The 24,452-nt window shown below is 42.0% G+C and overlaps 2 protein-coding genes across 4 annotated transcripts in view; both read left to right on the forward strand.

Moving 5' to 3' along the window:
* Positions 1–8,759: 8,759 nt before the first annotated feature.
* On the forward strand, positions 8,760–14,731 carry LOC143517751 (uncharacterized). Of its 2 annotated transcripts, XM_077010536.1 has the most exons (4): positions 8,760–9,060; positions 9,501–9,529; positions 9,629–10,113; positions 10,580–14,731. In XM_077010536.1, exons 2-4 carry the CDS (start codon positions 9,507–9,509, stop codon positions 11,068–11,070), a joined length of 999 nt encoding a protein of 332 aa, XP_076866651.1. In that variant the 5' UTR covers positions 8,760–9,060; positions 9,501–9,506; the 3' UTR covers positions 11,071–14,731. The 2 variants fall into 2 exon arrangements, with proteins under 2 accessions (XP_076866651.1, XP_076866652.1); XM_077010537.1 differs by lacking the exon at positions 9,501–9,529.
* Positions 14,732–19,172: 4,441 nt separating this feature from the next.
* Positions 19,173–24,452, forward strand: part of LOC143517748 (uncharacterized) — a 76,043-nt gene continuing 70,763 nt past the window's right edge. For both annotated transcript variants that reach the window (XM_077010534.1, XM_077010532.1), the window contains exons 1-2: positions 19,173–19,320; positions 19,813–19,909. The gene's annotated coding sequence lies outside the window, so the exon portion shown is untranslated. The remainder of the gene's footprint in view (positions 19,321–19,812; positions 19,910–24,452) is intronic.

Below are 24,452 nucleotides of genomic sequence, written 5' to 3' on the forward strand. Positions count from 1 at the left end.
TATCTACAATCTCAGTTGCAGCGAGGCTGACTGAGCGCTTGTGGTGACGACCACTAATAGCGTAAGGGAATAACTGGACAAGGGTCGTTATTCGCCTAGAAAATTCGTACCGGTACGTGAAGAAATAGGCGCCCAGCGTAGGAGTTCGTGGCGGGTGCAGCACGAAGCCAGGCCTAAATTTATTTTTTAAAATAAAATAAGGTCTCTCGGTAAGAACTGAAAATGGGGAACAGAAACACAAAACAAAGTAAAGGGAAGCCTGAGAATGTTGCAATGAAATATACACCACCCAATGTCAATTTTATGATAAAAAATTATGGTACAGAAAGTGTTGAACAGTTTCCAAAATGGGTTTCGGATTTTGGTTTTCCAGCCAAAGGGTCGTTTAGCTCAGAGCAAATAAATGCATTGAGAGATAAACTGGCTGAAGGGGAAAAGCAAGTAGATAGGAAAGGTAGATGCAAGTTTTGGGCTGATTGGAAGGCAGTTGGAATGTGGCAGGAAGAGGCAAGTAAGAGAATCAGGCAGGCAGGTCTGTCTCAACCATCTCAGTGCTTGAAGTTGCAGGCTGATCCCGACCTGGACGCTGCCCCCCCGAGACCTCGAGCCAATCCAGCACCACAGAGGGACCCACCAGCACCACCACCGCCACCAGCACCACAAGACGAGCAACCGGTCCAGGCGCAGCCACCACTCCCTCAAGAACAACACCATCAGCGAAAACCTGACATAAAGGTCGAACCGGGAGTGGAAGCGCAAGCAGTAACCCAAGCGGCACCCATTCCACTGTCAGCACCAACAACAGCAGCGGCACCAACTCAGCTGCTGACGCTGCCATCAACACCAGCAGCACCTACTTATCTGCTGGCACTACCATCAACACCAGCAGCCCCAATCCAGCTGACAATACCACCATCACAAGCGGCACCGCCCCAGCTGCTGGCTGCCCCATCAGCACCAGCAGCAGACCTGACCACAGCTGCGAGGTTTCAACTCCCCTCGCCGATTTCCATGTTCCCCCCGCCTCCAGATCAAGAGACACTCAGAGCAGTGACAGTTTGTGAGCTGTGTTATTGTACACAGTGAGTTCACTCCTATACTGTAGGGAGTATAGGAGTGAATTATTAATTGAGAGGTTACAAAATGAAACCATTAATTCTGCCTTGCTGTACTGGTGTTTGATATTTTTCATAAAGTTGGAAGAGTTTAGTTGCAGCTGTACAACCTAAAAAATTTTACACATTGTAAAGCTGAGTATAAAATAGTTTAAAGTAGCTACCAATAATTGAAATGGATACAAGATTAACACTTCGTCGGGTCCTTGGTTGACATTCTGTGGCATGGTGTGGAAAGAAGAGGCAGCAGACAGATCCATTGTCAATGCAACAAGGCTCTTTTAATAAATGCCTCAGCAGCGTAATAACGTAAAGGAGCCGTGATCAAGCAGAACAGACTCAACAGTACACGAAACACGAGGGAATAGCATGAATGAGATGACAACACACACACGGCAGGGAATAATCATGACTGTACAACTGGATAAAATGACACGGCAACTTAAACTAATAACACTTATAATCACAACATAATCAATAATCACACAACATAACCATGACATAAAACACAGGGCAATACCCGAGCCGCGGGGCTCATGGGAGTTAAAGTCGTCCCCCATTGGACCGACGCTACAATACGTTGGTTAACAGGTGAAGTGCAATCTGCCATTTAGGAAGAATCAGCTACAGTAAAGGGGTTGCCTCTTACATCACATACATTGGCTCAAAAATATATTACGGTACATACTACAAAATGTATTACACATACATATTACATACTTCACACATACTGACTGGAACAAAAACAGTATTCCATATGCAGTATGCGACCAAAATGAAATGTCCCAGTAGCCTACATGAAAGATACACAGATACTCTGATATTCAAGTACCTGACCAGCAAGGCGAAATTTTTTTGACAAGTGGACTGAATCTTCAGACGTTCATGTGACATGAAACTGACAGTTCTTACTGCCTTTATTTACACCAGTGGGGAACCGTCAGGGCCCTCTATGCCCTCTCAGAGGGCCTAAAATATTCTTAAAACATTATATATATATAATTATCCAATTTAATTTTATCTACTTACAGTTTTACAATCGACATCTAAACAATTACAGAAATATAAGCAAATAAATTATTCACCCGTGTCTATTCAATCTGTGTTGGAAGGTGAGGGGTTAAGTGAGCCTGTGTCTCCCCCTATCAGGACTGTGATGCCCGCAGTGAGGTTATTATCTATAATAATATAAAAATAATTATCTATAATCTACATCTATAAATGAGAGAGGACAGCTATGTCCTCCATAACAGTTCATTTATTACGTTAATATCGTATATAAAAGAATACGTGAGTGAGTACAGCTTCTCAATTAACACAGTGCTTTAAAAAACAAATATATAATGTAATGAAACTAAAAACTGCAAACTATTTTGTGTACTATTCTCTACTAGTCATCTATTTCAGGAATATTTAAATGATCATTGATCCTACACCACCAGTTACACTTATATTTAACCGAACTCAAAAGATAACACTTACATGTATTTTGGTTAAAATGTGTGTGAGATAGAGATGGTGTATGTCTGTGAGAGACAGGAAAGGTGTGTGTGTGTGTCGGTGTGTGTGTGTGTGTGTGTGTAGCACAGAAGTCGGATCCATATGCAGAAACAGACTTTAATGGGAGGGATAGGCAGAGGCAGGTCAGAAACATTCTTAAATCCAAATAACAGAGACAGGTGAAGGCACAAAGGGGCTCGAACCAGGGGACACACACAACCAGAGGTAGTGCGTCAGATCCAGATAAGCGTAGGGAAAACTGCTCCGTATGCTTTGGGGTTAGATACATAATGCAATAGCCTCTTCACTCTTGTTTGTGTTAAACGCTAAAATGGCATGGACCTACAGTATAGGAGTGAACTCACTGTGTACAATACCACAGCTCACAAACTGCATTCTTAAAATGGAAGCTCTCTCTTAGTTCCTGTTATTACTGAGATTACAGGAAGGTTCAGGCAGGGTGTGGAAAGATTCCTTGTTTTCAAATCCAACCGTCATACAGAAGTGAATGAATCCAGGTGAACCTTAATGTGAAAGCAGGAGTTGCCACCTTGATGCTCCTAACCTTCAGTTTATTTCAAAAACATGCTCTGACATGATCTGTTTATCATCTATAGAAACTATTTCCAATTAAACTGTCACCTGGTAAATGTACTGAGACTGACATTATCATCTCTGACATCTGTTGGAGGCACTCCTTAATCTGAGCAATCACCCAAGTTGTTTTCTGTTTTGCTTGGGTTTCATGCATTGACACGATACTGTGGGACCAGACCCATGGTCTTATAGACTGGATTCCTCTGTTTCATAATAATAATAATTGTTATTATTGTATATTTTTTATTATTGTTTACATTTAGCTGAACTTTGATAAAAAACTTCAATAATGCAGCTTTTGTAAGTATTGTCTCTGCACACAAGGAAATGCTGAACTCACTTTGAGTTCTTAAAGCACTGAATTCTCTCTCACTCACTTATTTTCTCTTATACACAATCTTAACGTAATTAATGAACTGGTATGGAGAACACACAGTTGTCCTTTCTCATTTAAAGATGATAAGAACATCACTTTGGTTTAGTGGAGATGTTCTCATACAGGGTATAAATAAAGGCAGTAAGAACTGTCAGTTTCAAGTCACATGAATGTCTGAAGATTCAGTACACTTGACACTGAAATTTTGCCTTTCTAGTCAGGTACTTGAATATCAGAGTATCTGCGTATCTTTCATGTAGGCTACTGGGACATTTCATTTTGGTCGCACACTGCATATGGCATACTGTTTTTGTTCCAGTCAGTATGTGTGAAGTATGTAATATGTATGCTTGTTATCTGTAGACTGAAGAGTCATCTATTTCAGGAATATTTAAATGATCATTGATCCTACAGCTATGGAATTTCCTACACCTGCTGGGTAACAAACTTTGGCATATATTGATTGTTTGTTATTGTTTGTTAGTGCACTTACCGCTGTGTGATATAGAGCTAATGCTTAGTTCACACTTCTGGCTAACATAACTAACTACTGTATTCTACTTCAACTCAATCTCTCCTCTGAACTTTAACCTATTGTATTGCCTAGGACATACAAAGATGGCAAAACACTTTTGTACATTTCTCTGAATAAGAACATCTACTAACTGGCACAAATGTAAATGTCAAGTAGTAGTTTATTTTATGGCTTAAGATTACAGTTACACCTAGAGTCAGGGCCAGAATACTGATAAGTTTTGGCTTAACCATGATGTGTTTATGTACACTAAACTAATAAGATAACACTGTGTTCTTACATGTATTTTGGTTAAAATGTGTGTGGGATAGAGATGGTGTATGTCTGTGAGAGACAGGAAAGGGGTGTGTGTGTGTGTGTGTGTGAGAGAGAGAGAGAGAGAGAGAGAGAGAGAGAGAGAGAGACGAAGAAATGGGTGTTGTTCAAGGGTGTCCATGTGTATGATGTGGCTCTTTGCTGTAACACAGTAAAAAAGTGACTATTGGTCTCTGACAGGTTGGCCACCCCTCTTGTAGGGAGTCTCTAATCAACGAGATTTGAGACATGCTTATTTAGTGAAAATAGGGGTGTTATGAGGTATTTTCAAATTTCTTTAATGAGTTTAGGGAAGGGGGTGACTGACGCTATCACTTGCTAGCTAGTAACTACCTTTCTGAAGAGAACTTTTACAACATACAGTATAGTGTTAATTCACCATTTTATATTACCTCTGGTTTTTTTCTGCCTTTCTTCCTCCACTTTTCTCCTTTTTCTGCCCTGGGCACCAGAGGACTTCTGCCTTTTTGACATCTCTACGGGGAGATGTCACTCACTCTGTGGCGTTGTCTTTTTCCCCACAGAAACTGTAACGAGGTGCACAGAGCACACTGGGGGCAGAGGCGGTCGAAGCGGGCGCGCGGGTTATAAGTGTCGTGTATTGTTATTATAACTATTAATTTGACCAATATTATTAAACAATTAAATTATGATTATCTTGACTTTACTTATTTTCACATTTATTAATTGTTCATTTGTTAAAAAAAAAAAAAAAAAAAAAACGCATGCACGCGAGTGCCCCCCTAGACAGACAGCATTTGTCTATATTGCCTAATGGAAGGGCCGGCCCTGGTAGTAGCATTTCATCATTTTATCACCAGTGCCCAACAAAACACTAATCTGTGTCAGCTTCATGCACTGATGCAGAAGAAGACTCAGGAAATTACATCTTCAGTCCCAACAAACAAAAGTTATTTATTGATAAATGTGTGAATACCCACATACAAATGCTGAGAATGTAGGAAAACGGATGGAGAAAAGATAAAACTAAAACACACCTCCACAACAACACCTAACGCTATAAACCTGACTAATAGACACAACTTTATGAACAAATCACATACACAAAATTTTACTGTGAACAGACACCAAACTTCAAATTTCACTAAACACATCTGCGCTGTGACCCTCCGCCTCCCGACCACTGTCATCTATGGCAGTGCCACAGGCCAACCATAGGGGGCGCAGCGCGGCCACCGACAGTCATTTTAACACAGATCACTGGGATGTTTTATTAGTCCAGATTAGTGATGGGATTTTCGGCTCTATTTTGAGATGCGGCTCTAATGGTTCTTCTTACTGTGGGGAGCCGGCTCTTTTCGGCTCCCAAACGGCTCCCCATAAATATTTTTTACATTATTAATTAATTAATAGCTTAAACCTAATTTTATAACATTTTGTTTCATTATTGACATTGTTAAGCACTTGTGATGAGTAAAAATGCTGCATAACAATGCTTTACAAATAAAACTTTTATTATAACCAATTATTAAATTATCACAAAATAGCACCAAAATAGAACGCAATACAGCTTGGCCAATTGCCTGCCGTTTCCACAAAAAATGTGGAGATAACTTTTTTTTTCAGTGTTTTCCCACCACATTATTAATTGAAAGCTGCGTGTGATTGGTCAGATGTGTGGAGCACACGCTTGACATGCGGGCAGTGGAGACGTTCTTTGCAGTGTTGTCCGAAACGATATGTGGTAGTATAAAGAAACACCCTTCAAAAACAGGGGAAGGAACATTTACCTGACGAAAATTAATGTTGCATTGTGTTCCAGGTTTTGAAAAGTGCTAAAGTACTTGAAAATGTAACTGTATTTTCAGTGGCGTGCACAGACATTTTGGGGGGCAAGTGCTTGGGGGGGGGTGTTGAAGGGCACTTTTTAGTGCACGTAGAACACTTAATTATAAAAAAAAATTACAAGCACATGTTGAATGAAATTTGACATTTTATTTGTAACATTCTCTAAATGTGAGTTTTCAATGGAGAAAAGTCACACAGCCAACTGATAAAATTAATATCCAATTTTAACTATATAGTCATGTCCTTCAGTTAACTTCTGTTTACCCTCCACTGTCTGCAGGCCTTGTTGCATATATTTTGCAATTAGTAAATCAATATAGGCCTACAATTAAGACAGTAAAAAGACCAAAAAGTAGGAGAAGGAGTTATAGGCTACTGAGTGTTGTCATGAATGCAGATGGGCATTTTTCACAGGTAATGGGGAACTTCCCGTTTCTTCTTTCACAAACGAATGTGTTAATGTTGTCTAACAAAACCTATACAACAGAAAACGTTCAGCTTAACACATAGATTTGCAAACTCTACCTTAATAATAATTTGTATGTGTCAGGAATGCCACCTGATCTTTCTTTATCAACCTCACCTGCCCCTCATTACCACGCCCCCTTCAGCCTTACTTAAGCACTTCACCAGCACATCTCAGTTGCGAAGTATTGCCGACTCATGCCGCGTACCAAGCCTTTCTATATCCTGTCTGCTCTCCTGTGTCCTGACCCTCGCTTACGTACCCGACCTTGTCTCCTGCCTAATCCCTCGGTACCTCCTGACTTCTGCTCCCCCGGTATGACCCTGGACCGTCCTGACCACGCCAAGAAAACGCTGTTACTACTGATCCTAGTACTCGTGATTCACCTGCCTGTGTTTGTACCAGCGTCTCATTTCAATAAAAGCGGTGTTCTTCCGCATTTGGATCCCTCTCTGCCTGTTCACTACGTTACAGTATGTGGTCGTGATCACGTTATCTATCATTGATTTGGGCTAAAGCGACTAGTTTATCAGGTGACCAGTCGGCTAAAATGCTTAGTAGTTTGGTGCTGTATGAGACATTTTACTGCACAACAAATTGATTTCACGTTGGGCTTAGAGGGCAAACGGTAGATTTTACTTGATGTGTATGTGACCTGGCTGGTGGGGACGGGAGAAGAAGTCTATCTGTGAGCGTGTGTGCTGTGCTGAAGACGCTTCCTTCCACTCGCTGAACTGAACTGCTGCTGCAGCGCATCTGGTGTTAAAGGAAGAGAGAGGTCGGGTGTGTGCGAGGTGGCGGCTCATTTCAGGGCATTGTTTTTAATCGCTCAGGTTTTCTAAAGATCATTTCAAACCGACCTCAGTAAAATGAAAACCGAAGTTTCAAAAGAGCACTTTCGTTGATAAAGGGCAGAGTTGGTGGTGCTTTAGCACCACCTGATGTCTATGTGTGCACGCCACTGTGTATTTTGTTTCACAACAAATAGCTGTCTGACTGAATCGATGTGATAAAAAAGCGAATAATTTCGAGTATATGTATAAATATTTAAGTTTAAGGTGCTGGGAAATATTGAAAATGGCCTTTTTCAATATTGAAAAGTTACGTACAAGTGCTTGAATTCCACCTTGTAAAGGTGTATGAACCCGGCATACATAACTTTGTTCATTGCGCTGAAGAGGTGCACGACCTCGCTTCGCACGGCGGTCCTCACGCAGGGGCGGAGCCACCGCGATTGCGTCATTTTCGGCGCACGGACCCGCTGAGTAAACTTAGCTTAAGCACCGATTGAGGAAATAAACTCTCCGCTCTCTACCACTGGCAGAAACAGAGCAATACGCGCAAGGAGAGGGAGAGACAGCGAGGCACCGAAGGACAAATAAAAATGATGTTGGAAAAAAACTGTGGCACTTGCAGAGCACAAGCGCAATACTGAAGGAAAAAGCGGCTCCCAAATAGGATCCTAAAACGGCTCCCATTGCGGAGCCGGTTCCCATCGTTCACTTCAAAGAGAACGACACATCACTAGTCCAGATGAACTGAATGTCATGGCTGGTCAAATATACTCTCTATACACCTGAGTATATTATTTTGCCCTTGTGACATTCACAGTCTCTAATGTTAAACTGTTAAAATCATCCAATTATACTGTAACCTTTCTGTCACTTGTACAAAAAAAAAATCAATAAAATTCTAAGAGCAATTATACACATGCTTCTTTTTTTTTGGAAACTGACAGACTATACATTTTACTGTTGCCTTCGTTTCGGAGTTGGTAAAATGTGAACATGTCAGATAGCTACCTTGATATATTATAAGTTCTCTAGATAAATTAGTCAGATGTTAGATGTTCCTACAGATATTTTATGTGCGCATGTTTTTTTTCTGATCTCCGCTGCATACCGTCAGCCCGCATCAGCTGGCCCAGTCCGCGGCCGCGGTCCAACTCGTTCAGGATCAGTCCGCGGCCCGCTCCAACTCGTTCATGTGTTTACAGGATCAGTCCGCGGCCCGGTCTAACTCGTTCATGTGTTTACAGGCTCAGTCCGCGGCCCGGTCCAACTCGTTCATGTGTTTACAGGCTCAGTCCGCGGCCGCGCTGAGCAGGTTAGTCTGACTGGAGCGGGAGAGGTAATAACACCGTTAGACAGCAGCGTGACTACGGAAATCCCCGGTAGTAATGTATGCCAGTCCGCCCCTGCAACGAAGATGTCTTAGATGTCTGAGACAGAAAGTGTTGAAATGAAAGTGAAACTGAAAGTGCCCGTCCGTCTGCCCCACCAACTACAAAGTCAGTCTCATGTAAGCACAACTTATTTGGCAGCACAGAAGAGTGCGAATCAACCAAGTGAGTTGAAAAACAGTTGTATTAACTTTTCGACATGAATTAATGCTTTAAATAATTTCTTACTGCGTGCTGTGTATCAATGAGCCTTGCGTATAATCTTGTTCAACATGGAAGTTTAATTTTGAAACATTTGTAGCCTACATTGTAGTCTACATTGGAGAAACCTGTACGTTGTGGTATTTTATTTGAACTTAAAAACTTGAGAGGACGGCTATAGACTATTCAATGGTCTTAGGATGTTTCCATGTAAAGTACGCTGTTTATCGTTGTAAAGTAGCCTACGCTGTTTATGTAAAGTATGTAAAGTACACTGTTTATCGTTTCTATCTTTTAAAGTTTGCGAGTGGTCTGCAGTTACAGAATAAATACATATTTATGAAAGAATTAGAAATAATCAACAATCCCTGTTGAATAAGTCACGACGTTTGTTCTTCTATCAGGTCAATATGATCCACATCTTTTCATCTCGGTAAGCAGGCTACTTAAGAACCTGATTGGGTTTTACACAGAAGTAACAAAGTGGAAATATGACCTATTAAGACATCTAAAGATGTCTGCTTCTCCGCAGGGTTTTGCTGAAGAACTCAACCAGGGCCGTTATCATTCCTCTGAAGAACGGCATCATCTCCATGACCAGAGTCTACGAGTCCCTCATAGCTGCAGATGTAGATCCCATTAGTGGACAGTGCTCCAACTACACCTCCATCAGACAGCAGATAGTGCAGACCCAGCAGAGTCTGGAGGAGTCAGAACAGGCAGCCAGTACAGGACTGAGGGGTCTGGATCAACACATTGAGAAACTTACAGAAGTTGAAGGAAAATGTGAACAGCAAATAAGAGATACAGAATCTACCTTAAGTAACTTGCTAACACAGCAGATGTCTAATGAAAAGTTAATGAATGACAGTTATGTTGCTTTAGAGCAGGCCAGACACAATCTGGGCTCAGCTCAAGAAATTCAACGCAATCATGAGAAGAGGACACGTGATGCTGACATAGTCACAGGAGTTGGAGCGAGATTTTTTGTTATACCAATTGTTGGATGGATTGCTGGTAAGAATTACAATTATTACTAATTAAATTATACAACATGAAGATGAGATTTTGTTTTTACAAGATTACACTGTCACGGCGAGGACCCCGGCCCCTCCCTTTTGGGCGTGTGTTTACGTTGTTTACGTCTACTCGTCTACGTCTGTGGATCTCCGTGATGGTGGTTGTGTCTTGTGATAATCCGTCTCACCTGTGGCTCCTCTCATTATCACACGGGACTTGTGTGGTTTGTCTACTTAATGTGCGCTCGCGCAGTGTCCTGTGCTCGTCGTTGTCTAAGTCTGCATGTTGTGTGCTTGTGTATACGTTTTCTGTGCGCTAAACGGCGCTATATCTGTTTAATAAAAGTGACGTTTGTCGCCAAGGAAGGATTCCGTGTCTCATCCTTCGCCGCTCCGCCACCGTCACATACACTTTATATGTGTGCATTTGGTTAAAATAATTAATTCACCTCCTCTGTTTACAGGGGCTGCCATGTTGACTGCTGGTGCAGTAGAAATGTCTCAAGCGTCATCAGATATCAGAGAGGCAGAAGAGGAGGTGAGAGAGTCTGAGTCTGAAGTGGAAACGTACCAAAGTAAAGTGTGTGACTACATGCTCACGATTGTCCAGTTAGAGTTCAAAATCGGACAGAAGCTGCATGAGATGGAGGAGATCCATAAAGAAATCCAGCAGGTGAAGGAGCAGAGACAGTGTGTAGCTGAGTTTCAGAGTAAAGTGAGAAGTGTCGTCCAACTCCTGAGTGACCTGAGTGGGAAGACCAGAGTAGTTGAAGTTCAAACTCGCAGATTCATCCACCAGAAACCAGTGATGAAGATGATGGATGAAGTGATGAAGGCAGCAGAAAAAGTCACAGGGAATGAGCTCCTGCGTATTAAGGGCCTAGCACAACTCATCAGTACCATGAGGGAGAGGAGGAGGAGACTGGAAGCTCTCTGTACCTCACATTCCCAGTGAAATTATTAAAGTGTTTTTTACGGACTTCGTGGCAGACATTCTTCCCTGGGTCCTTTATTCACTCGGGCGGGGATAGCGAGCCAGTGTGCTGTGCAGGACCCGACAGATGCTACAAACCTACTCTTTCCTCAATCCGGCTTCAGTCAATGTTCAGTCATTGAGGAATTAACTAGATGACCTGCGGGGACAGATCTGTTATGAACGGCATACGAGAAACTTTTGTTCCTTTACGGAATTGTGGCCGGAGCTGTCTATCCCTGACGGCCCTGTAACGACGGCTCGACAGAACCGAGGTCTCAGGCAAGTCCTGCAGAGGAGGAGTGTGCTTTATGGTTAACTTGATGTGGGCTACATCAACACCACCATCTTGGGCGTCATCATGGACTATGATGAGTGCCTACAGAAATGAGGTAAAATCACTGACCAGCTGGTGTCAGGAAAATATCCTCTCTGTGAGCATCAGTAAAATTAAGGAGGATATAGTGGACTTTAGGAGACAGCGAGGAGGCCAGCACCACCCTGTCTACATAAACAGTACAGAGGTGTAGCAGGTCAGCAGTTTTAAGTTGCTAGGCGTTCACATCACTGAGGATCTGTCCTGGTCATACTGTGATAAAGAAAGCTCAACAAATCTTTTACATCCTGAGACGATTGAGGATGTTTGGTGTGAACAGCAGCATCCTGTTAAACTTCTACAGGGGGATCTTTGAGAAACTGCTGACAGGATGCATCACACTGTGGTACAGGAACTGCACCAGTCAGAGCTGGAAATCACTAGAGGGGGTGATACAAATGGCAGAGGACATCACAGGTAGCAATGTGACATCACCGGTATCAGTGTGACATCCCTGGTAGCAGTGTGACATCAGCGGTAGCAGTGTGACATCGCTGGTAGCAGTATGACATCGCTGGTAGCAGTGTGAAATCACCGGTAGCAGTGTGACACCACTGGTAGCATTGTGACATCACTGGTAGCAGTGTGACATCACCAGTAACAGTGTGACATACGTCGTAGCAGTGTGACGTCACCAGTAGCATTGTGACATTACCAGTAACAGTGTGACTTACCTCGTAGCAGTGTGACATCACCAGTAGCAGTCTCCCCACCATCCAGGACATATACAATAACTGGTGTGTGTGTGTGAATCACACTGATCCAGCACAGAAACTTTTGAGTCTAAGCCACATCTACTACTACTACACTGTTATACTGTTATTGTGACGGGCAGGGTGAGCGAAAATAAATGGAAGCGATCACGCCAAGTCTCAGGGAAATAGGATGGTTTAATATGTAAAGTGCGCAAACCAAAACCCGTGAACTGATCCGAATTAAGGATATAATAACCAGCAGTCAACTGGTACAAAGACAAGACATATATAGACGAACAAACGACCCTCAGGTGAGACGGATCGCGGGCTCCGCCCACCTGAGGGACGAACACAACGCCACACCCACATGACAAGCTGCTGCTGTAGACGGGGGCGACCAGTAGGGGGCCGCCGTACCGTGACAGATCCCCCCTCCAAGCCGCACTCCCCTCCACCGGCTGTGCGGCCTACAGCAGCAGCACACAAAACAAAGGGGCAGGCAGGCAGGGACAAGGGACACACCCCCTGTAGTCCCGGAGCTGAAACACAAAACACAAATAGGTTAGCTCGCCTACCTGGGCGGGACCCTGGACCGACTGGGCCGTCAACAAGACAAAACCACGCCCCGGTCGGTCACAGGGCCCTCACGCCCTAACCGGCCCTAAGCCGCATAGCCCCACAGGTGCGAGGACGGCGGGCCACGGCTCCGTGTCCGTCCGGGGTGTGCAGGTTACCTCCCTGGGGCGTGGCTAAGTCACCTCCTGGACCTACCTCCTCCCTGAGCTGGCCCCTGCCTTCTGCTAGGGGCCACCCCAGCCTCCTGGGGAGTCAGCCCCAGCCGGAGCCTGACTTTACGAGGTGGACTCCTCCACCAAACCCAGGAGCGCCAGAGACCGAGGCCCAGAGCACCCTTATCGCGGGCTGGGGAACAGCCCCCAAGGGCCTCCTGGTCACCCCGAGCAGGAGGGAGGATCTCCATCCTCAGCAGGAGCTTCTTCGGACCAGAGCCCTATCGTCCCCAAACATCCGGGGGCCCCAGCCCTCTAGGGAGGGGCTCTTTCCGACCGGGCTCCGGTCACCCTACAACATAAGGGGGCTCCTGCCGGCTGGAGACCCCCACAAGGTCCAGGACTGCCACGATCCACCGCCAGGGAGAGGCACCTGCACATAAAACACAAAATGCACACACACACCCACACACACCAACACAAAACATAGACGCGCACTGCCCTGATCCCCCTTACAATGGGGGAGGGGTCTCCGTCTTAGCAGGGGACCTCCACCTGCTCAGGAGAACCCCCCACGTTCCTGGTCAGGGCCTCCCTCAGGAGCGACGCCCTCCGTGCCACTCCCCGTGGCACGGGACCATCACTGGTCCACCCCCAACACACACTCAAGGGGGAGGAGCATGTGTGGAATTACATTCAACATAATCACGGGCACGCAAGAACACCACACACGCAAAGACTAGACAAAAACGGTGTACAGACGACGAACGGACGAGACCCACACATGCGCGCTCGGTTTAAACACATAACAGCGACGCGCCGCTCGTGTTCGCAGTCACTCCCCACATGAAACACAACACAACGGGGAGCGAGGCGACAGTGAGGAGCGGCTTTCGCGCTTTACACAAACATTGAACATTCAACACCACGAGCACGCACACTGATCCAGACGCCCGTTCACACGTACACACTTTACACTCACACAACATGAAGAGTTTCCCGGGGAAGACGCCCCAGTCTTCGCCGTGCCACTCACAACACTAATGCACGGCGAAACTCTTCAGACAGACAAACAATGTACAGGAAGAGCTTTCCCAGGGCAGACTGCCCTGGTCCTCGCCGTGCTACACACATACACAAAACACATAAGCACGGCGAAGCTCTTCACATAAAACACCACGCAGACAAACACTTACCACGAGACATGACCACGAACGAAGGAAAAAGCAAAGGAGACTGGCGGCTTCCGAAGGTGGCTGGTTATTCTGTGACGGGCAGGGTGAGCGAAAATAAATGGAAGCGATCACGCCAAGTCTCAGGGAAATAGGATGGTTTAATATGTAAAGTGCGCAAACCAAAACCCGTGAACTGATCCGAATTAAGGATATAATAACCAGCAGTCAACTGGTACAAAGACAAGACATATATAGACGAACAAACGACCCTCAGGTGAGACGGATCGCGGGCTCCGCCCACCTGAGGGACGAACACAACGCCACACCCACATGACAAGCTGCTGCTGTAGACGGGGGCGACCAGTAGGGGGCCGCCGTACCGTGACAGTTATATTCTTAATATACTGTTTGCATATCCCCTTGTATTTTTTCTTGTACTTTTCTTGTTTTCTTGTCTAAAATTTATTTGTTTTTGTTTTTATTTAAACTTATTTGCTGTTAGTGTCTCTGGCTAGTTGAATGGATATTCTCATCCAATACTTTTCATTGCATTGTTGAACTGTGTTAACAGCATAACAGGTCCTCTATGCAGTCCTCTAACAGTCATGTAGTATACACACCTACCTTAATAACATGATAATAAAGACAATAAAGACACTTTTGATCTGACAGTCTCTGGCACCATTTGTGTAAACAGCTCCTGTTTCTGCACCCACAGACAAATAAATGTCCTAGTTAAAGAAAATAACAGATTCATCTGTGTCTTACACTCTAGCTTAACTTAACGAATGATCTGGTGTGGAGTACACAGCTGTCCTCTCTCATTTAAAGATGTTAATAAGAACCTCACATTGGTTTAGTAAAGATGAAGGTCTCTGCTTCTCCTGCTGTCTTCTTCAGCTTTATTTGAATCATTTCACACTTTCAAATTTTCTTTCTGAAGAATTCTACTAACACCTGCGAGAAAGAGTAAAGTTTGGATATTATATTCACATATAAAGTCACATTGTTAAAAACCTTAAACCCTACAGAGTACATCTAACAGTGTCCCAACCCTACACTTATTCCAGACTCTGTGAAATGTCTCTTGATTCCAAGGTGAATCTCAGATTAAACATACATCTGTCCTGCTCGTCAGTCACTCACACAGTTTCTTTCAGTTATGTTTTCCTGGAACACACAGCATTTCTACTTAGGCTGCTGGAAGTGGATCTATTTATAGGGACTGGGGTCATTCTGGGGTCACTGTTTTCCAGAAAGTTCTATGATCGATAAAGGCACTTGATGAAAACTTGAATCTAATGTCATTATAATGTTTCTTTGCTTAGAAAAATAATGATAATTATTAGAAAAATACTTGTCACTAGCTAGTTTGTGCCATCATAGATGGAATTATCCGTAATTGTTCAGCCTCTGATTCTTTCCTTTTTGCAGCGAAAAATAAGCTGAGTCACGATTCTTGTTCATCCCCCACTGCCCCGCCCACCGCCACACCGCCCCGCCCACTTCTCCGTACAAGTGCACTAATCTGTTTTGCAACACGTACACTGAGATATGTGTTGCAAAAGTCGAGCAGAGCAGATTTGAAGTTGTGCGGTGTAATTTTTTAACATTCACGCTCAGATTTTTATTCTACAAGTTCTCACATCAAAACTACAAGTGCAACTTTTAGTTTACAGGTTTTCAAATTAAAAATACAAGTGCAACTTTTAGTTTACAGGTTCTCAAATTAAAAATACACGTACAACTTTTAGTTTACAGGTTCTCGCATCAAAAATACAAGTGCAAATTTTAATTTACAAGTTCTCAAATTAAAAATACACGTACAGATTTTGTTTTACAAGTGCTCAAATCAGGTCATTCACGCTCTCAAGTTTTGCTACAGAATTATCCCCATACATCTACTTCTACTGCACTGTTGTACTGTTATATCCTTAATATACTGTTTCCATATCCCCTTGTATTTTTTTCTTGCACTTTTTTTGTTTTGTTATTAAATTTATTTGTTTTTGTTTTTATTTAAACTTATTTGCTCTGGCTAGTTGAATGGATCTTCTCATCCAAAACTTTTCATTGCATTGTTGACCTGTGTTAACAGCATAACAGGTCCTCTATGCAGTCCTCCAACAGTCATGTAGTATACACACCTACCTTAATAATATAATATAATAATATAATATAATAATATAATATAATTTTAGCGCACGTGGAACACTTCATTATTTAAAAAATTACAAGCGCATGTTGAATGAAATTTGACTTTTATTTGTAACATTCTCTAAACGTGAGTTTTCAATGGAAAAAAAGTCACACCGCCAACTGATAAAATCCATATCCAATATTAACTACATACAGTCATTGTTAAGTCCTTCAGTTAACTTCTGTTTATCCTCCACTGTCTGCAGTCCTTGTTGCATATATTTTGCAATTAGTAAATCAATATAGGCCTACAATTAAGACAGTAAAAAGACCAAAAAATACGAGAAGGAGTTATAGGCTACTTGCATGTGCTAAATGAAAATGAGCACTTTCTTCATTTATTTACAACTTTAACTACCACCTGATTCACCCTGATGGGTGAAGAAAAATCTACAGAAAAGCTGCACCACATTATAAGCTGTATGGTTCAAAGCGTGGGGAAAAATTAGCGGAAAATACGTAATTAAGGGACACCATGGGAGCTGGACCTGGTGCTCGCACGAGAGAGAGGAAGAAGAAGCGTGTGCTACTACCAGTTATCCTGTCCTGAGCTGTTCGGATGGAAATAAAGATAATTCTACTTTACTTGTAACCCAACTATATTTCTTCCCACCCCTCGGAAAAGAGACCAGGAATAATAGTGACATTCAAATTATAGGATTACACAAGCATGGCAAATGGTATTAGACAGCAATACTAGAATATGATCGATAAAGGCACTTGATGAAAACTTGAATCTAATGTCATTATAATGTTTCTTTGCTTAGAAAAATAATGATAATTATTAGAAAAATACTTGTCACTAGCTAGTTTGTGCCATCATAGATGGAATTATCCGTAATTGTTCAGCCTCTGATTCTTTCCTTTTTGCAGCGAAAAATAAGCTGAGTCACGATTCTTGTTCATCCCCCACTGCCCCGCCCACCGCCACACCGCCCCGCCCACTTCTCCGTACAAGTGCACTAATCTGTTTTGCAACACGTACACTGAGATATGTGTTGCAAAAGTCGAGCAGAGCAGATTTGAAGTTGTGCGGTGTAATTTTTTAACATTCACGCTCAGATTTTTATTCTACAAGTTCTCACATCAAAACTACAAGTGCAACTTTTAGTTTACAGGTTTTCAAATTAAAAATACAAGTGCAACTTTTAGTTTACAGGTTCTCAAATTAAAAATACACGTACAACTTTTAGTTTACAGGTTCTCGCATCAAAAATACAAGTGCAAATTTTAATTTACAAGTTCTCAAATTAAAAATACACGTACAGATTTTGTTTTACAAGTGCTCAAATCAGGTCATTCACGCTCTCAAGTTTTGCTACAGAATTATCCCCATACATCTACTTCTACTGCACTGTTGTACTGTTATATCCTTAATATACTGTTTCCATATCCCCTTGTATTTTTTTCTTGCACTTTTTTTGTTTTGTTATTAAATTTATTTGTTTTTGTTTTTATTTAAACTTATTTGCTATTAGTGTCTCTGGCTAGTTGAATGGATCTTCTCATCCAAAACTTTTCATTGCATTGTTGACCTGTGTTAACAGCATAACAGGTCCTCTATGCAGTCCTCCAACAGTCATGTAGTATACACACCTACCTTAATAATATAATAATAATATAATATAATAATATAATATAATAATATAATATAATTTTAGCGCACGTGGAACACTTCATTATTTAAAAAATTACAAGCGCATGTTGAATGAAATTTGACTTTTATTTGTAACATTCTCTAAACGTGAGTTTTCAATGGAAAAAAAGTCACACCGCCAACTGATAAAATCCATATCCAATATTAACTACATACAGTCATTGTTAAGTCCTTCAGTTAACTTCTGTTTATCCTCCACTGTCTGCAGTCCTTGTTGCATATATTTTGCAATTAGTAAATCAATATAGGCCTACAATTAAGACAGTAAAAAGACCAAAAAATACGAGAAGGAGTTATAGGCTACTGACTGTTGTCATTACATGAATGCAGATTGGCATTTTTCACAGGTAATGGGGAACTTCCCGTTTCTTCTTTCACAAACGAATGTGTTAATTTATGTTGCCTAACAAAACCTATACAACAGAAGACGTTTACCTTAACACACAGATTTGCAAACTCTACCTTAATCATTTGTATGTGGTCGTCCTCATGTTATCTATCATTGATTTGGGCTAGAGCGACTAGTTTATCAGGTGACCAGTCGGCTAAAATGCTTAGTAGTTTGGTGCTGTATGAGACATTTTACTGCACATTGGGCTTAGAGGGCAAATGGTACGATTTTACTTGATGTGTATGTGACCTGGCTGGTGGGGCACGGGAGAAGAAGTCTATCTGTGAGCGTGTGTGCTGTGTTGAAGACGCTTCCTTCCATTCGCTGAACTGAACTGCTGCTGCAGCGCATCTGGTGTTAAAGGAAGAGAGAGGTCGGGTGTGTGTGAGGTAGTGGCTCATTTCAGGGCATTGTTTTTAATCGCTCAGGTTTTCAAAAGATCATTTAAAACCGACCTCAGTAAAATAATAATAATAATTATTAAAAATCGAAGTTTCAAAAGGGCACTTTCGTTGATAAAGGGCAGAGTTGGTGGCGCTTTAGCACCACCTGACGTCTATGTGTGCACACCACTGATCCTGTGTATGATCTACACACAGACAGAATAAACATGTTTGAATATCAGCCTCATCTATAAAGAATAAGATTGCTAAAACCTCTAACTACATGCTGCATTCAATAAATAATCCATGTTCCACCCCAACATTGTTTCAGTCTCAGTGGTATGTCAACTGGTTCTGGGATGTAAACTCCCATTTGTGAAATTCAGTCACTGTATTATTAACATTTTCTTTCTGTTTCAATTTCCTAGAAAACACAACATTTCTCCTCTGGCTGTGGGCAGGAGCCAACATCTATTTGCAGGGATAGATCATTCATGGCGCAGTATTGTCAGCATCAGCAGAGAGGAGGGAGGGGGAGACTATATAAGCAACACTCTGCAGTGCTGTAATGATGTTCCATTCCCAAAGACCATCTCGTTCAGTCGTCCACATCACATCTATTACCAAGGTAGGTGAATCTTTATCCTCACTTTCTGTATACATGGGGTATTATATGATTTACCTTCACACACAATTTAAATACATACATTTTATTTAAAGGTAGTATTTTTAAAACACACATTCCTAACATCTTCATGTTCTTTCAAGTTCCATACTGGAATTTCAGCATACGGTACATTTATCGCTTGTACATGTAAAACATGTGAACTATTTAAGTCAGCTTGAACTAGATGAGCGTCACTGTGGGCTAAAACAGAGGGATGAACAAAGAATAACAAGCAGGTGCAGATAATCAGTAATCAGGACACAGGGAGGTGTGTGGGTGTGGGTGGTGGACTCAGACACGGGTGATGGAGATGATGCCGTTCTTCAGAGGAATGATAATGGCCTCGGTTGAGTTCTTCACTGCAGGGAAAAAAACATGTACTTATTATTAATAAACAAGACAATGGACTAAATGTATCAAATATGTGATTATTTCTATGCTATTTCATTTCAGGGAAATTTGGTTCTGATATGTTTGAAATGCTGCAGCTGATTGGAACTATTAAAATTAGACTATAGGAAGGGTAAATCACATCACATCTATTACCAAGGTAGGTGAATCTTTATCCTCACTTTCTGCATACATTGGGGTATTATATGATTCACCTTCACACAGGGGTTACAGCAGTGACTAGTTCCTCCTCCTATTCATTTACCACTTTGCTTGCACAGCTGATGAGGGACCTCCGTTTGAAACGTGCTGTTCTTCCCTGTGGACTTTACTACAATTTATAGTATCTCTACACATCTTCCCTAAATATCTTGCAGTTCCTTAACTAGAATCTTCATCTGACGTGCATATGGGGCTCCATCCGAAATTCCGTACTTCCCTATGTGAAGTATGCATACATAATATGCATTGAACAGTAAGCGAAAAGTACCCAGATGGCTTACTAAATTGCGAGCCATACTGAAGTATGTGACCGCAGCACACTGTCCTATCCCATGATTTAGCTGGAGCATTTAGCAATGATCATGTGACATTATGTCATATCACGTAGGTAAAATGGCAGACATAGTATGTCTGAGGTTGTAGCATACTGCCTAGTCACCTACTGAAAGAACGTACTGCTTTAACGTTTGAGCAGAAAGTACTGCGTTGAAATCTATTGTGTTCTGGTTAACCTTATACTGCAGATTCGCACGCCTGGTGGCCATTTTTAACATTTTTGACATAGTTCACATTAAAACTAGATATCTCAAGTTGTACATATAGGAAAATTATCATTCATGGCTCAAACTGAAGTAGGCAGTTGGGGGAACATATTAATACACTTCAATATCATATTCACATAATTTGGTTTATTTTAGAGCCTCTATTGCAGATGCTAATATGCCAGGAATGTCACAAATGCTGACTTGAACTTGAACATGACTGGAATGTATATTCACATAGTTATTCAAATGTGGTATCAGAAATTACAATAAATTTCGCTAGGGTCTTTTCTAACAACACAGAAAAAATGGAGCAAATCCATGCAAGCATTGAAAAGTTATTCAGCTTTATCCAAGGTATGTCAAGTGCACCACACCCATGTCTAAATATGCCACACCCGACACACACCATTAGCCAACTAAGCTAACATGCCAACAAATTCCTTACACGAAACCGAGGAGCTACGACAAACAACAATGCTGCACATATTACAGCAAGACCAGAAAATTCCAATGACTAAATTTCATGTCCAAATATGAACGTTATGATATCATATTTATGTCCAATATAGTCCGACAGCATAAGCTAGGTTACCGTAGCCAACTCCGGTAGCATCCGACACGATACAGAGTGCTGCAGCACTCAAACGCTCTAAAACTGTTTATAATCTAACGCTTAGTTAATGTTTAGTATTAGAATATATATTTTGTACAATATCGCTTATGAAAAATTATCCATTGTTACTCACAGTACGTAGAATCGCGTCGTAGCCGGTGTACCGTCTCACTTCCGGGTTGGCGAAAATTCCGAAAATTGCTCATATATTCCACACAAAGTAATCCGTTTATGTTCAAAAGTAATCCGTTTATGTCCAAAAGTATCCACAATCCGCATAAAAACGAACAAAATAATCCATGGCTGCTTCAGTTTCGCCGAACAGTGTGTTCTGGGGAGCTTAGCTTAGGTTAGCAAAGGGTTAGCTTATGTTGCTATGCTAGCGGCCGAAATTGGAAATGAAGCGCCAGTTTCCGAGGGCTCAATTTAAAAATATACTTGACCAATCATGTCATATGAGGGCTGGTTAGCTTCGGAAGGATGTACACTATTGGTTAGAACAGCTTTCAATCACTTCTGAGGCGCCAGCTTGTCTCTGTGGGCTTATTGGTTCACCCTCCCCCCCTCCCCTTCGCACCTCGCCGTGGGAGAGGTTGTAAAACCTGTCATTCAAAGTCACTACCCCACTTTAGACCAATAAAAACCACTCAAATCAAAGCAGAACCGCTGCAGCTTTGTAATGAGGGGTCAAATCAGCGTTAAGAATGCTTCTGTGACGCTTAGGGGGCAGATTTGTCGGAGTGTCTCATTCAGGAAGCGGATTTTGGAAAATTTTGCAGTGAGGTGAGCAAGCTTTTTAAGGTACTTAACCACAACGGATCTACGCTGTTAAGGTCTTAAATTAAAGCCTTATTAGTAAACGATTTTTAGGTGACAAAACATTAAGACATTTCACAACATAAATATGTTTTGTAAACGGATATGTCGGGAGACCCCCTCGCGGGGTGCACTTTTGTGGTCAACTTCAAAGCCGGATATCTCGCGATCGGCTGCACGTAGACGGCTGAAACTCGGTAGGCATGTAGATGGGATAGGAAATTTTGATTTAAGCGCTTTTGTTCGGAGATTCATTAATGTTTAATATGTTTTATATCGCCGTAAAGGAGCTGGGCCCGCCGGCGGGCCCACTAGGGGGCGCTTCTGCATAATACGACATTTCGGACACAAGAAAATGTGAAGGGTAGCTAACCAGATAGTTAAAAAAGTTAAATTAGCTATCTAACTTTAGCTGATAAAGCTAACTTTAGCTGATAAAAGTGATCAAAATGACAATCAGTACACAACATTTCACAAATGCGCACACACTGTGCACTTTTATACACTGCACACATCGACTTCACACTCACCTTCTTTCATGCCATATACATACCATAATTCACATACAATCACTCTCTCACACACACAGACACATACCTAAGGAGGTGTTCTTCAACTACATAGACCCACAAACACACACTATGCGCACACCATATACACATACACACTGCACACCATTTTACAGCCACACACACACACCTTCATTCATGCTGTATAAACGCCATCATTCACACACAATCCTTCTACTCTACACACATTACACTGTAATCCTCTCACAACCAGCGGCTCAAATCTTTATCCCAGACAGGGCATTGATATTATGTTTCCTCACTTAGGGTTATTAGCCATAACCTTAGTCAGAACAGGCCACATCTTCAGGAAATGCTAATCAAATCAAATATATTTGTATAGCGCTTTTCACAACACATGTTGTCACACTAATCTAGTTGAATATAACTCTCATGATATTAAGGACTTACAATAAAGTTGCCACTTTATTCTAAGTTAATACTTTCTGTAAACATTGTGATATCTCAAAATCATATACTTTAGTTTTTTACGACTGCTAACATGCGTTTGTCCAATCTGTAGTCACATTTTCAAAACTTTAAACACAGTAAACACAACATCAGTCTTCAGTGACTATACTATTAGTACAATTCATGTAGTTTTTGCACAAAATGCAGTCATTTTACATGTTTCTACAATGCTTACATTTTCTATACACACAAGGTTATCCAATAACAAAATTCTGGATTTTTGTCTTATTTACAAATGCGTACCCACAGCATGTCAAAAATGAAAACCTAAGGTTCAAAACCTTAAATACTGTATAAAATGCAAAGTTCTGCAAAAACAAAGGCAGCTGAAAAGCTATTACTGTAATACATATTTTTTGCACATATAGATCAATGAAATAAAATGAAGTACAGTAATGTACTGGGTCAGAGAGGAGCAAATATAACAATTTGTCCTGCAATCTCAAGTGCTGGTTTTGTCCTTCACAAATGCCAGATTGGTCCCTATAACAGTGACCTCCTTCTTTAGTTTTTGAATGAACTCTACCAATAACTGGTTCCAGAAGCAGAAAGGGAACAGGTGGGAGGAAACACGAGGACATTTGTGATGGGACAGTGTAGCATTCTGTCATTCTCATGTCATCACAAACTGGTTTATAGACCATCCAAGAGTGATGTCCTTTTTCCTCCCACCCTACTCGCCTTTCCTCAACCCCACTAAGGAACTTTTTTCAGTCTGGAGGTGGAAGGTGTATGATCATTGGCCCCATGACCAAATGTCCCTCCTGGATGCAATGGATCCCGGCTGCAGAGACATTTCAGATGAAAACTGCCAGGGGTGGATAAGACATACCAAGCTTTCCCAGGTGCATGGCAAGAGCCAACATCAGATGTGATGTGGATGAAAACATGTGGTCAACTGCTGAAGACCGTTTAGATTACACGTAACAAGACTGTTCAGTTTTATATCCTGTTTTTTCCCCCTTGTGTGGGTTTTTTTGTACATGTGTATTTTTACTAGGGGTGGGCATAGACAGGGCCGGCCCTTCCATTAGGCGATATAGGCAAATGCTAGGGGCGCTGGCTGTCCAGGGGGGCGCACGCGTGAATGCGTTATTTATTTATTTATTTATTTTTATTTTTTACAAATGAACAATTCATAAATATGAAAACAAGCAAAGTCTACATAATCACAACTTCATTGTTTAATAATATTAGTCAAATTAATAGTTATAATAGCACACAATACCCATCACCCGCGCAGACCCCCCCCCCCCCCCCCCCCCCCCCCCCCCCCGGTCGCTCTGCGCACCTCGTTACTGTTTCTCTGTGGGGGAAAACAACGCCAGAGTGAGTGACATCTCTCCAGAAAGATGCCAATAGACCGAAGTTCTCTGGTGCCCAGGGGAGAAAAATGAGAAAAGAGGAGGAAGAAACCAAAGGTAATATAATATGGTGAATTACACTATACTGTATGTTGTACTTGAA

The sequence above is a fragment of the Brachyhypopomus gauderio genome, chromosome 6, assembly GCF_052324685.1.
Source record: "Brachyhypopomus gauderio isolate BG-103 chromosome 6, BGAUD_0.2, whole genome shotgun sequence".
NCBI lineage: Eukaryota > Metazoa > Chordata > Actinopteri > Gymnotiformes > Hypopomidae > Brachyhypopomus > Brachyhypopomus gauderio.

Coding starts and splice junctions, on each gene's coding strand:
- LOC143517751 (XM_077010536.1), top strand. CDS start 9,507: ATGATCCACATCTTTTCATCTCG. Junction 9,530..9,628: donor ATCCACATCTTTTCATCTCG/GTAAGCAGGCTA, acceptor GCTTCTCCGCAG/GGTTTTGCTGAAGAACTCAA. Junction 10,114..10,579: donor AATTGTTGGATGGATTGCTG/GTAAGAATTACA, acceptor CTCTGTTTACAG/GGGCTGCCATGTTGACTGCT.